This window comes from Syngnathus floridae, chromosome 5 (assembly GCF_059516105.1).
Source record: "Syngnathus floridae isolate MCC-2025c chromosome 5, RoL_Sflo_1.0, whole genome shotgun sequence".
In the NCBI taxonomy this organism is placed as follows: domain Eukaryota; kingdom Metazoa; phylum Chordata; class Actinopteri; order Syngnathiformes; family Syngnathidae; genus Syngnathus; species Syngnathus floridae.
Window position 1 is genome coordinate 18,905,704 of NC_142417.1, and position 14,627 is coordinate 18,920,330.

A 14,627-nucleotide genomic window follows, 5' to 3' on the forward strand; every position below is an offset into this window, starting at 1 on the left:
TCACCCACCTCCTCTACATGGATGACATAAAGCTGTACGCTAAGAACGAGCGGGACATTGACTCCCTGATCCACACTACCAGGATCTACAGCTCTGACATCGGAATGTCATTCGGACTTGAGAAATGTGGCCGCATGGTGACTAAAAGAGGAAAGGTAATCCACACAGAGGGGGTCTCACTCCCAGAACAATAGCAGACATTGAGGACAGCTACAAATACCTTGGAATTTCACAGGCAAATGGCAACCTTGACGAGGAAACAAGGAAAGCAGCTAGAGCCAAATACCTCCATCGAGTAAGGCAAGTCCTAAGAAGTCAGCTCAACGGCAAGAACAAGTCCCTAGCCATTAACAGCTACGCCCTACCAGTAATCAGATACCCTGCAGGAATCATACGGTGGCCAAAGGAGGATATACATACCACAGATATCAAGACACGGAACCTCCTAACCATGCATGGAGGGTTCCATCCCAAGTCCAGCACCCTGAGACTGTACACCAGCCGTAAAGAAGGAGGCCGAGGACTAGCGAGCGTGAGAGTCACTATCCAAGATGAAACATCCAAGATCCATAAGTACATCAGGGATAAGGCCCCAACGGATCACGTGCTCAGTGAATGACTCAGACAATGGGCATCAAAGGAAGATGAGGTGCTGGAGGGACCATCATGGGAGGACAAGCCCCTACATGGGATGTACCACCGAAACATAGCTGAAGTGGCTGATATCCAGAAATCCTACCAATGGCTAGAAATAGCTGGTCTGAAGGACAGCACAGAGGCACTGATCCTGGCTGCACAAGAACAGGCCTTGAGCACCAGAGCAATAGAGGCCCAAATCTACCACACCAGACAAGACCCCAGGTGTAGATTGTGCAAAGAAGGTCCTGAGACAATCCAGCACATAGCTGCAGGGTGTAAGATGCTGGCAGGTAAAACATACATGGAGCGCCATAACCAAGTGGCTGGAATAGTGTACAGGAACATCTGTGCAGAGTATGGACTGGAAGTCCCAAGATCCAAGTGGGAAACACCTCCAAAGGTGGTAGAGAATGACCAAGCCAAGATCCTCTGGGACTTCCAGATCCAGACAGACAGAATGGTAATGGCGAACCAACCGGACATTGTGGTGGTGGACAAAGAGCAGAGGAAAGCCGTTGTGGTTGACATAGCCATCCCAAATGATGGTAACATTAGGAAAAAGGAACATGAGAAACTTGAGAAATCTCAAGGGCTCAGAGAAGAGCTGGAGAAGGCCTGGAGAGTGAAGACTTCAGTGGTACCTGTGGTCATTGGAGCACTAGGGGCAGTAACCCCCAAACTGGAGGAGTGGCTGAAACAGATCCCAGGAAAAACATCTGACATCTCAGTCCAGAAAAGTGCAGTACTAGGAACAGCAAAGATACTGCGTAGAACCCTCAAGCTCCCAGGCCTCTGGTAGAGGACCCGAGCTTGAAGGGAAAAAGAGACCACCCACGGGGGGTGAGGAGTAAATTATATACATATATATATATATATATATATATATATATATATATATATATATATATATATATATATATAAATAATATAATATATATAATATGTAATATGTCTTGTCACCGTGGGATAGTAGGAAACACAATTTCGATCTCTGTGTGTCTTGACGTGAAGAAATTGACAATAAAGCAGACTTTGAAGAAAAAAAACAATTTATTGCCAATACATCTATCAGTTGATGTAGTCACGCTAGCACGGTTCCTGTTCCTCCACTCAGTTTAGGTGTTACAACTTTCGTCATAGGAAGGAGGAGCGTCTGAAAAACAAAACATGACATAGGCCGTTAATTTGTGGAATACATTCTTGTGTAGCCCACTATTAGATGGATTAGATAAAATGATGGCTACTATTGAGGGAATCAATTCAATCAATTTTCTTTTCTCCTTATAAAATGTTTCCTGTGCCACTGGCGACCCATACAATCCCAAAACATGACTGATCCAACCCCATGCTTGACAGTTGGGCACAGGCTCTTCACATTAAAATCTGTGCCCTTTCTTCTCTAAACATACACATTCACAGACAACCATTTGCACTCACACTCGCATCTACGGGCATTTTGGAGTGGTCAATTGAAACCGGAGTACCTGGAGAATAAACACGCAGGCATGCGGAAAACATGCAAACTCCGCACAGGAAGGTTGGAGCCAGAATTGAACCCTCCACCTCTGAACTGTAGATACACATGTTGGTAGACATGATAACCAGGGCTCCACCATGTTGCCTAATTATTATGAGTGTTAGAATAATTGTATGGAGAAGCACTGGTATCTTGGCTTAAACAAAGATCTCTGTCTAATTCCAGAGAGTTCTTAGACTCCTTTCCTTTCTTATCTTTTTGTATGTGCCTGTGAGAGGCCCTCACTACTTATGAATAGAACAGCTTTGTTCTTTGTTTTAGTTCAAAAGAAGTTCTTTCTCTTTTAATAAATCTTGTAGTTTTTAGTCATAAACTGTTGTTGACAGGGACTGTTTTTCTTTGATATAAAGTGTAAGAGAAAAAACATACATGTTGAAGTAGTTTCACATAAGTTATAAAGGTAAAGACCCAATGATTGTCACACACACATCTGGGTGTGGGGAAATTTGTCCTCTGTATTTAACCCATCCCCAAGGGGAGCAGTGAGCAGAGGGACCGCGCTCGGGCATCATTTGGTGATCCCATATTTACTCAATGTTTGTTTAAGTAGACTTCATTCAAGTTACGTATCTCATATTTACTTAATGTTTGTTAGAGTGTTTGCACGAGAGGTATCCGATTATTTACTCATTGTGTGAAGGCCATCGCCTTCACACAATGAGTAAATGTTATTCTACACCATTCACTTTATTATTGTGTGAAGGCGATGGCCTTCACACATGTTATTCTACTCCATTCTCTATTATTATTATTGTGTGAAGGCGATGGCCTTCACACATATGTTATTCTACACCATTAACTTTATTATTATTATTATTATTATTATTATTGTGTGAAGGCGATGGCCTTCACACATATGTTATTCTACTCCATTCACTTTATTGTGCGAAGGCGAAGAATTGTTATTCTACTTTAGAGCTGGGCCTCAGTACCTCCCTCTGCAACTGGATACTGGACTTCCTCTGTCAGAGGCCTCAGGTGGTGCGTGTTGGCGACAAAATCTCCGCCAGCATCACGCTGAGCACGGGGGCCCCCCAGGGCTGCGTGCTCAGTCCATTGCTCTTCACCCTGCTGACGCATGACTGCACTGCGACCTACAGCGACAACCGCATAGTGAAGTTTGCTGACGACACGACTCTGGTGGGTCTCATCACGAAGGGCGACGAGACTCGGTACAGGTCGGAAGTTGACCTTCTGACCACGTGGTGCAGGGACAACAACCTCCTGCTGAACGTCAGTAAGACCAAGGAAATCATTGTGGACTTCCGGAAGGGTCACACAACACACCTGCCGCTGATCATCGACGGTGCTGTGGTGGAGAGGGTGAGCTGCACCAAGTTCCTGGGGGTGCACATCAGTGAGGACCTCTCCTGGTCCGCGAACACCTCGTCACTGGCAAAGAAAGCTCAGCGCCGCCTGTATTTCCTGCGGAAGCTCAGGCGTGCATGTGCTCCTCAGGCAGTCCTGTCTACATTCTACCGTGGCACCATTGAGAGCGTCCTCACCAGTTGCATCGCTGTCTGGGGTGGTAACTGCACTGAACAGAACTTGAAGGCCCTGCAGCGCATAGTGAATACGGCTGGTAAGATTATTGGTGCTTCGCTTCCCTCCCTGAAGGACATTTACACCTCCCACCTCGCCCGCAAGGCAACCTCGATTGCCAGAGATGTGAGTCACCCGGCTCACTCCTTGTTTGACCTTCTGCCCTCTGGGAAGAGGTACAGGAGCCTGCGCTCCCGCACCACCAGACTCGCCAACAGCTTCTTTCTCCAGGCTGTTAGGGCCCTGAACTCGCTACCCCCTTCTGCGTAGCGTGCGGCACTGTTGCGCTATTTTCGGGAATGTCTGCTGTACGCGTTTTTACGCTCCTCTTAATTAATTATTTATTTATTTATTGTTGTGTTATTTATTCATTTTTTATTCGGCACGCTTTTGTTATACTTGTTTACTGTTTGTCTGTTGTGAGCCATGTCTTGTCACCGTGGGATAGGGGGGAACGAAATTTCGGTTTCTTTGTGTGTCTTTGGCATGTGGAGAAATTGACAATAAAGCTGACTTTGACTTTGACTTATTGATATTATTATTATTAGTGTGACGGTGAAGACCTTCACACTATTGTTATTGCTGTCCTTTATTAATGTGAAGGTGAAGACCTTCACACTATTGTTATTGTTGTCCTTTATTAGTGTGAAGGTGAAGACCTTCACACTATTGTCATTGCTGTTCTTTATTATTATTATTATTATTATTATTATTATTGTGTGAAGGCGATGGCCTTCACACATATGTTATTCTACTCCATTCTCTATTATTATTATTGTGTGAAGATGGCCTTCACACATATGTTATTCTACTCCATTCACTTTATTGTGTGAAGGCGATGGCCTAGTTATTGCTGTCCTTTATTATTATTATTATTATTATTATTATTATTATTATTATTATTATTAGTGCGAAGGTGAAGACCTTCACACTATTGTCATTGCTGTCCTTTATTATTATTAGAGTGAAGGTGAAGACCTTCACACGATTGTTATTGCTGTCCTTTATTATTATTATTAGTGTGAAGGTGAAGACCTTCACACTATTGTTATTGCTGTCCTTTATTATTATTATTATCATTATTAGTGTGAAGGTGAAGACCTTCACACTATTGTTATTGCTGTCCTTTATTAGTGTGAAGGTGAAGACCTTCACACTATTGTTATTGCTGTCCTTTATTATTAGTGTGATGGTAAAGACCTTCACACTATTGTTATTGCTGTCCTTTATTAGTGTGAAGGTGAAGACCTACACACTATTGTTATTGCTGTCCTTTATTATTATTGTTATTATTATTAGTGTGAAGGTGAAGACCTTCACACTATTGTTATTACTGTCCTTTATTAGTGTGAAGGTGAAGACCTTCACACGATTGTTATTGCTGTCCTTTATTATTATTATTATTAGTGTGAGGGTGAAGACCTTCACACTATTGTGAATGCTGTCCTTTATTATTACTGTGAAGGTGAAGACCTTCAAACTATTGTTATTGCTGTCCTTTATTATTATTATTATTATTATTATTATTATTATTATTATTATTATTATTATTATTAGTGTGAAGGTGAAGACCTTCACACTATTGTTATTGCTGTCCTTTATTATCAATATTATTATTATTATTAGTGTGAAGGTGAAGACGTTCACACTATTGTTATTGCTGTCCTTTATTATTATTAGTGTGAAGGTGAAGACCTTCACACTATTGTTATTGCTGTCCTTTATTATTAGTGTGAAGGTGAAGACCTTCACACTATTGTTATTGCTGTCCTTTATTAGTGTGAAGGTGAAGACCTTCACACTATTGTTATTGCTGTCCTTTATTATTAGTGTGAAGGTGAAAACCTTCACACTATTGTTATTGCTGTCCTTTATTAGTGTGAAGGCGAAGGCCTTCACACTATTGTTATTCTACTTTATTATTATTATTATTATTATTATTATTGTGTGAAGGCGATGGCCTTCACACATATGTTATTCTACACAGTTCTCTATTATTATTATTATTTTTGTGTGAAGGCGATGGCCTTCACACATATGTTATTCTACACCATTCTCTATTATTGTGTGAAGGCGATGGCCTTCACACATATGTTATTCTACACCATTCTCTATTATTAGTGTGAAGGTGAAGACCTTCACATTATTGTTATTGCTGTCCTTTATTATTATTATTATTAGTGTGAAGGTGAAGACCTTCACACTATTGTTATTGCTGTCCTTTATTAGTGTGAAGGCGAAGGCCTTCACACTATTGTTATTCTACTTTATTATTATTATTATTATTATTATTATTATTATTAGTGTGAAGGTGAAGACCTTCACACTATTGTTATTGCTGTCCTTTATTATGTGAAGGCGATGGCCTTCACACATATGTTATTCTACACCATTCTCTATTATTGTGTGAAGGCGATGGCCTTCACACATTGTTATTCTACTTTATTATTATTATTATTGTGTGAAGGCGAAGGCCTTCACACATTGTTATTCTACTTTATTATTATTAGTGTGAAGGTGAAGACCTTCACACTATTGTTATTGCTGTCCTTTATTATTATTATTATTATTAGTGTGAAGGTGAAGACCTTCACACTATTGTTATTGCTGTCCTTTATTATTAGTGTGAAGGTGAAGACCTTCACACTATTGTTATTGCTGTCCTTTATTATTATTATTATTATTAGTGTGAAGGTTAAGACCTTCACACTATTGTTGTTGCTGTCCTTTATTATTATTATTATTATTATTAGTGTGAAGGTGAAGACCTTCTCACTATTGTTATTGCTGTCCTTTATTATTATTATTAGTGTGAAGGTGAAGACCTTCACACTATTGTTATTGCTGTCCTTTATTATTATTATTATTAGTGTGAAGGTGAAGACCTTCACACGATTGTTATTGCTGTCCTTTATTATTATTATTATTATTAGTGTGAAGGTGAAGACCTTCACACTATTGTTATTGCTGTTCTTTATTATTATTATTATTAGTGTGAAGGTGAAGACCTTCACACTATTGTTATTGCTGTCCTTTATTATTATTATTATTAGTGTGAAGGTGAAGACCTTCACACTATTGTTATTGCTGTCCTTTATTATTATTAGTGTGAAGGTGAAGACCTTCACACTATTGTTATTGCTGTCCTTTATTATTATTATTATTATTCTACTTATTCCGCTCACTTTTTTGACGCTTAACTACTTCCACATACTTCAACCGAATCACTCACTACACAAATATTCATGACACGGCTGCTTACATTTTTTTCGTTCAAAAAATTTTCCGTTTTCACAAAATTCACGATTTTGTGGCATTTTTTTCCCCATTCATTCTTAATGGCAGATTCAACATTTCACATTTTTGTTGTTCCAGTTTGAAATTCACTTATTTCAACACATTCAAATCACATTGGGGACATTCCCAAACTTGCCAAATTCAAAAATTTCACGTTTTCACTTTTAAAATTTGCACAAAATTTTGCAAAATTTCACAAAATTTAGTTTTTCACTTCTAGTTTCTACATTTTTCCACCGATTCAACTCGTTCCAACTTTCAACTGTTCATCTTTTGCCTACCTATTCCACACCTTCCCACTTACCAAAATTTCCAAATTTTCAATTTTGAAATTCACACCAAATTTTTCCAAAATTTAGTTTTTCCCTTCTAATTTCTACATTTTTCAACCGATTCAACCCATTCCAACTTTATTCACTTTGTTCACCTCATGCTTACCATATTCACCCCCTTCACCCCCACTTCCACAATTCAACCCTTGACCCCCACTTCCAGAGTGGCGGCCATCTTGGATTGACCCTGAAGTGCCCCAATGAACCCGGAATGAACTGGAAGTGCCCCAAATCAAACCGGAATTGACCCCAAATGAACCGGAAGTGACCTCAGGTAAACCGGAAGTGACCCCAAATCAAACAGGAAGTGACCCCAAATCAAACCGGAAGTGACCTTTTTAAATCGGAAGTGACCCCAAATAAACCGGAAGTGACCTCAGCTAGACTGGAAGTGCCTCTAATCAAACCGGAAGTGACCCAAATAGACCGGAAGTGACCCAAATCAAACCGGAAGTGACCCCAAATGAACCGGAAGTGACCTCAGGTAAACCGGAAGTGACCCCAAATCAAACCGGAAGTGACCTTTTTAAACCAGAAGTGACCTTTTTAAATCGGAAGTGACCCCAAATAGACCGGAAGTGACCTCAGCTAGACCGGAAGTGCCTCTAATCAAACCGGAAGTGACCCAAATAGACCGGAAGTGACCCAAATCAAACTGGAAGTGACCCCAAATGAACCGGAAGTGACCTCAGGTAAACCGGAAGTGACCCCAAATCAAACCGGAAGTGACCTTTTTAAACCGGAAGTGACCTTTTTAAACCGGAAGTGACCCCAAATAAACCGGAAGTGACCTCAGCTAGACCGGAAGTGACTTTCATCAAACCGGAAGTGACCCAAATAGACCGGAAGTGACCCAAATCAAACCGGAAGTGACCCCAAATGAACCGGAAGTTACCTTGGGTAAACCAGAAGTGACCCCAAATCAGACCGGAAGTGACCCAAATTAAACCGGAAGTGACCTTTTTAAACCGGAAGTGACCCCAAATAAACCGCAAGTGACCTCAGCTTGACCGGAAGTACCTCTATTCAAACCAGAAGTGACCCAAATAGACCGGAAGTGACACAAATCAAACCGGAAGTGACCCCAAATGAACCGGAAGTGACCTCAAGTAATCCGGAAGTGACCCCAAATCAAACCGGAAGTGACCAAAATAGACTGGAAGTTTTAATGTTGATATGTGTGCAAATCTTCTCATTATTTTATATAAACATAACTGCTCAATCAGAACACGAATACAACACACAGAACTGTATAAACACACACACACACACAGGGGGGTGATGCCCCCACACTCACAGATACCACAACTTTTGCCTTCCTATTCCACAACTATTTATGTTATAGTTATTTGATATATTTTATTTCGTGTAGCAACTTGTATATGTTTTTATCGTTACAGTTCAGTAGTTGTTGGCTCGTTGAACTCTTGTTTTGTTAAATAAAGAGCCGTTTACCAAACCCACGTCTTTCCTGGTACTTTGTTAACGCTACAATATAGTTATATACTAGATCTGTGGAATAACGAGGCTGACGTCAGCGGCGCACGTGCGGCGTTGTTGACAAAGGACGAGGAATTTGATCGATGGATTTAATGATTTGGAGTGACACAGATGGTTTGATAATATTGTTGTTTATATGATAGTTATTTGATATATACTTTATATATCGTTATATGGGTGTGTGGAATATTTAGAACTGCAACTCACGACGAGTCCGACGTCAGCGGCGCGGCGCATACGTGGCATCGTTTACATAAAGGACGATCAATGGATTTGATGGATTGGAGTGACACAGATGGTTTTATAAACATGTTATTTATGTAATAGTTCTTTAAATAACTCTGTTACATCAGGCCCGTTCTCAGCTCTTTTGTGTTTATGTCACGTTAGCATACCTATCGTTTAGCCTGTTGTTGCTCGTTCATATCTGTTCTTGGTGTTGGATTTTGTCGAATAAATTTCCCCCAAAATGCGACTTATACTCCGGAGCAGCTTATATATGTTTTTTTTTTTCACTTCATTGTGCATTTTATGGTTAATGCGACGTACATTCCGGAGCAACTTTTAGTCCGAAAAATACGGTAGGTGGAAGTGAAAATGACAGGATGACATGGATGAGAAAAAAAGAGTAATTGGGATCAAATTCAGCATTTGAATGTACCGAATGCTGCTTGCTATATTTTGTTCGTAAGCTTTCGCAGTTTTACTGCTAAGTATTGCTCCATAACACAATGTACAGTATATACAGGGATATTGTAGCGATGGTGAAGCCGCACACCTTCGGTCATGATTTGATTTTAGCATGTTGCCACTGGATGGAGGTGAGCAACGGCAATGGGGGGGGGGGGGGGGGGGTCCTCCGCACGACGGAAACATGCTATAATCTAATTCATAAAATATATTTGTTTAGCTTGCTTCCAGACTTGGAAACGTAATTTCAGTGTTTGTGATGGGCCGCATGAGTGCATGGTGTCATTACGCTGGCGTGGGTACACTGCTGCGTTCATCACGTTCTGAAAAATTAACAACTACTGCACAGTCACAACGTATTAAGACATGTTTTGTATCTGCATTGTTATTTTAATGTAAAACCTAATAAGGATCTAAATTCAACCAACCACTTCACTTACTCCTGTGTGCACAGCCTAAAAAATAAAAAACTAACCTTGTGGGTAGGCTGAGCTCCTGTAGTCGGGGGGCAGGCTAACAGGCGTTAATGCTGGGCTAATAGTGTTCTCATTAAAAGGACGAGCTGGGGTCCTGGTGGAACCACTAATTAGAATTCCTTCAGGGTCTGTGCTTGCCGGGTTCTGATGACTGTCAGAGAAAGAGAGGCCAGGAGCATAACTAAATCCACTTGGTGACACAAGTTGGGAGTGCCGCTGGTTTGTGAAGCTGCCCCTCATAGGTGTACCACCTTCAGCGCCTTGGTGACATTCAGTCGGGGGAGCAGTTGGAGTATTGGCATACGAAATTCTGGACCGAGGAGCAGGACGAGGAGTTGGTTTTGGGGCACGAAGCGGTGCAAACAATGTAGTGACAGAAGGTGAGGCAGATGATGTGACTTCAACGTCGGTAGAAGGGAGACGAGCTTCATTTTTGGATGGGTGATACTTCTTGTCCAACGAGACATTTCCTATGTAGAGGGGTAACGTCAAGAGGACATTCGGAGACTTTAAGTTGACCTGGTTAAACAGAAATGAATCAGTGTCAAGTCACCTCAAATTACTTTTTCGTAGCTAAATTAATTGGAGAAAAATACAGGGATACAACACCATAGAAAACACAATTTAAGAAAATACAAAGCCTCTGGATTACTCAGTTTGGAAAGTACACAAGATAAACGTTATGTGAATTAAACCAGCGCGTGCAGTGGGGAGGTCCTCTTAGTGTCCGAGCGCAGGCCCTTTGGGCACTGATGGCCTTTTGTCCCATTTTTTTGTGCATGTGTGAAATCCAATTTTTGCATCCATCCATCCATCCATCCATCCATCCATCCATCCATCCATCCCTCCCTCCCTCCCTCCCTCCCTCCCTCCCTCCCTCCCTCCCTCCCTCCCTCCATCCATCCATTTTCTGTACCGCTTGTCCTCACGCAGCTCGCGGGCGTGCTGGAGCCTATCCCAGCAGTCATCGGGCAGTAGGCGGGGGACACCCTGAACCGGTTGCCAGCCAATCGCAGGGCACACAGAGGCGAAGAACCATCCGCACTCTCACTCACACCTATGGGCAATTTGGAGTGCTCGCTCGGCATACCAACCATGTTTATGGGATGTGGGAGGAAAACCCACGTAAGCACGGGGAGAACATGCAAACTCCACATAGGGAAGGTGGGAGGTGGAATCGAACCCGCACCCTCTGAACTGTGAGGTGAACGTGCTAACCATTGCGTCACCGTGCCGCCCGCCATTCTTTTCTTTAAAAAAAAAACAATTTAAACAACTTCAACAAAATCATTAAACTACGCTCGATCATAAGATCCACGCAGACAACATAATACTATGAGACGCTACGCTCTTTCAAAGGTGAGCTGCCACTGCACCTGCCATCGCTAAGTCTAGGGGTGTCCAAACTTTTAGCAAGGAGGGCCAGATTTGATAAAGTGAAGGGGCCTGGGGGCCAATAATTTTTCCAGACTTTTTTTAACTACAAAAATTTCATGCAAATGCACACTGTTATAAAACAAATGTTGTCCCAATTGTCTTTATTTTTTAAATAACAAAATAACCAAATATAAGCCACTCAGGCAGATGTGAACAACTCTAAAAACACAAATTCTGCCTTTCATTCATATCTGGAGAGTCAGATAACATTGAACAAACTGTATGAAATACCTTAAATTTACATGAGTTTAAAATAATTTTTGCCTCATGAACATTTTTAAACAGGAGTTATAAGTAGCGCAAAGTTGTCTGTTATTATTAAAACTTAAAACAAGTGAATTTTGCTCTTGTCATTAACAATATCTTTCGGAAAGTAATAGTTTGTGTCACGTCTACAGGTTCATAACATCAACAGTACCATGGCCACTTCGAATTATTTAATATTAGGTAATATTTACTTTTGATTTACTTTTGACTCGCAGCCCCGCATGAAGAATCGCTGTTGTGATGCCAGTTCAGCTTGGAGCTGCTTCACTTTATCAGCTCGGTCACTCCCTGTTAGCTTGTCGTTTGTGTTAGCATGTTTGTGTCCCTAGGTTGAAATCCTTAAACAAGACAACTGTCTCTTTACAAATTAGACCAACACAATCGCCTTGAATTTCAGTGAAGTACTGTAATTGCCATTTCTCTTGAAAGTGACGGCCCTCAATGTCAACTTTTGTTTTCTATGCAGTCGCCATGGCAGAAATGAGTGGAGAAGGGTGGTGCTGCCACCTTTTGGTAATAGGAGTAATTACAGTTTCACGTTTCATGATTTTTTTGTATTCAGTTTGACAGTGCAGGCGGGCCATAAATAATACATTATAAGACCGTAGCTGCGGGCCGTATGAAATCTGACCGGGGGCTGGATTTGGCCCGCAGGCCGGACTTTGGCTAAGTCGGTCGCTGCTCGCTTCGTTATTATTGTTTTGTTTAGTAGTCTCGCAGAAGACCCACATAAAATTCCAAGCGTTTAATGCAGACAACTCACACATACTGTGTATCGTAATTTAATAGTACACATTAGCACAAGCTGATTGTTTGAGCTAACTTCAATCAAAATCTAGTGACGAGATGCAGTAGGGATTTTGGAATTTTGGGGCTAGGACCATGTTTTAGACATGCATATTTTGTCTCTCTCTAGCTCACTCTCATGTTCACATTTTCCTATAGCGCATGCGCCTGAAAAAGCTTGATTCACACAGCTTGATTCATGCGGGTGCAAATGCCACTTATTATTTCCATGTATATTCCCAATTTTTTATTATTGTGACATTATTCACCAATACAGAACAATTAACTGCCATATATTAGCAACGGGCGGGATAGTCTATTTCTATTGTTTTTGAGAAAATGCTGTGATTATTTCTTATTTCTTTATTTCCCCCATTATCGCTGAACATTTTAAACAGGCACTGCACGGCCGGGCCACAGTGTAAAAAATAAGTCTTTGGTCAAAATAAAAACAAAGATGTTACAAACTTCAACTGACAATTGTTCCTTTTGTTTTTAAAACTGAGTAAACAGCTCAGTGGAAAGACTCGTGCTGACTATGAAGGTGTGTTCAACGAGGGTCGGAAAATAAAGCTCTACCGTACTTTCACGTTTATTAGGCGCGGGTTAACGTCTTAGAGTTTCTTCAAAATGTGCGGCGCGCCCTATCATGCGGTGGTCCCGATGTGTGTTGTTGTTGTAAGGCGGACGTACTAAAGAGCGCCATGAGAACGTTATAGGGAGAAATGGGGGCGTGGATTTGCAGTACGCCCCGCCCTGTGTGTGTGTTGTTGTTGTTGTAAGGTAGACGTAGTAGAGAACGCCATGAGAAAGTTGAAGGGGGAAGTGTGGGCGATGGAAGTGTGGGCGTGGATTGTATATAAAAGAACGGGTACATGCGTCATGCAAAACAGCGTTGTTATGACAACAGTAAAAATGGCAAAGAGACACGCGTATCAAGCACAGTTCAAACTGAAGGCCATTAGCTACGCGGAAGAGCATGGAAATCGAGCAGCCGCGAGATAATTTGAAATCAACGAATCGATGGTTCGCAAGCGGAGGAAGCTGGAAAACGAGCTCCGACAAGTCAAGAAGACGCATCTGAGTTTTCGTAGACATAAGGCGAGGTGGCCCGAATTAGAGGAAAGTCTCGAACACTGGATCATCGAGCAAAGAACTGCAGCAAACGCATCGCCGACAAACACATCCAGCCCAGCCACATCACCAACATGGACGAGATGCCACTTACTTTCGACATCCCGGTGAATCACACTGCGGAGAAGAAAGGGACCAAGATGATCGCGATACGCACAACGGGATGCAAAAAGTCGTCTTTTACTGTTGTGCTTGGCTGCCATGCTAATGGACAGAAACTGCCGCCTATGGTGATTTAAAAAAAAAAAAAAAAAAAAAGAAAGAAAAAGACTTTGCCTAAAGAGAAGTTTCCAGCAGGAGTCATCATTAAGGCAAATGAAAAGGGTTGGATGGATGAGGAAATGATGACTGAGTGGCTGAGGGAGGTGTATGTGAGGAGACCAGGTGTTTTTTTTCCACCAATCACCATCGCTGTTGATCTGTGACTCTATGCGTGCCCATCTCACAGCTGATGTGAAAAAACTGGTGAAGCAAATGAACGCCGAGCTTGTTGTCATTGACAAAGCAACTCCAACCGCTGGACATCGGAGTGAACCGGCCGTTCAAAGTAAGGCTGCGAGCGACGTGGGAGCAATGGATGACCGATGGAGAGCACAGTTTCACTAAGAGTGGAAGGCAGCGCCGGGCGAGTTACGCCACAATTTGCGAATGGATTGTGGATGCTTGGGCTAACATGTCTGCTGGCACTGTTATGCGAGCTTTCGTAAAAGCCGGCATCATAGCCGAGGAGCCACACGCCACGGAAAGTGACAGTGAAGAAAGTGAACCTGGCATGTCAGTTGGAGATTTCAATGCGGAAACAGAGGATGATGACTTCGATGGGTCCAATTGATGACCATTACCGGTAATAAAAATGTGAATACCAAACTCGGTTTTGCTCCCGCTTCATTTTTAAATACGCACACTTGTATGCTTGTGTGTGTGTGTGTGTGTGTGTGTGTGTGTGTGTGTGTGTGTGTGTGTGTTGTTGATAAATGTAAATGAGAACGT

General features: G+C 41.8%; 1 protein-coding gene across 3 annotated transcripts in view; it reads right to left on the minus strand.

Annotated features, from left to right (window-relative positions):
- Positions 1–1,670: 1,670 nt before the first annotated feature.
- arrdc1a (arrestin domain containing 1a) overlaps positions 1,671–14,627 on the minus strand; it is a 46,595-nt gene continuing 33,638 nt past the window's right edge. For all 3 annotated transcript variants that reach the window (XM_088375083.1, XM_088375081.1, XM_088375082.1), the window contains 2 exons: positions 10,013–10,532; positions 1,671–1,792 (listed from right to left, as the gene is read on the minus strand). In XM_088375083.1, the coding sequence (XP_088231209.1) occupies positions 1,755–1,792; positions 10,013–10,532 (558 nt within the window). In that variant the 3' untranslated portion in view covers positions 1,671–1,754. The remainder of the gene's footprint in view (positions 1,793–10,012; positions 10,533–14,627) is intronic.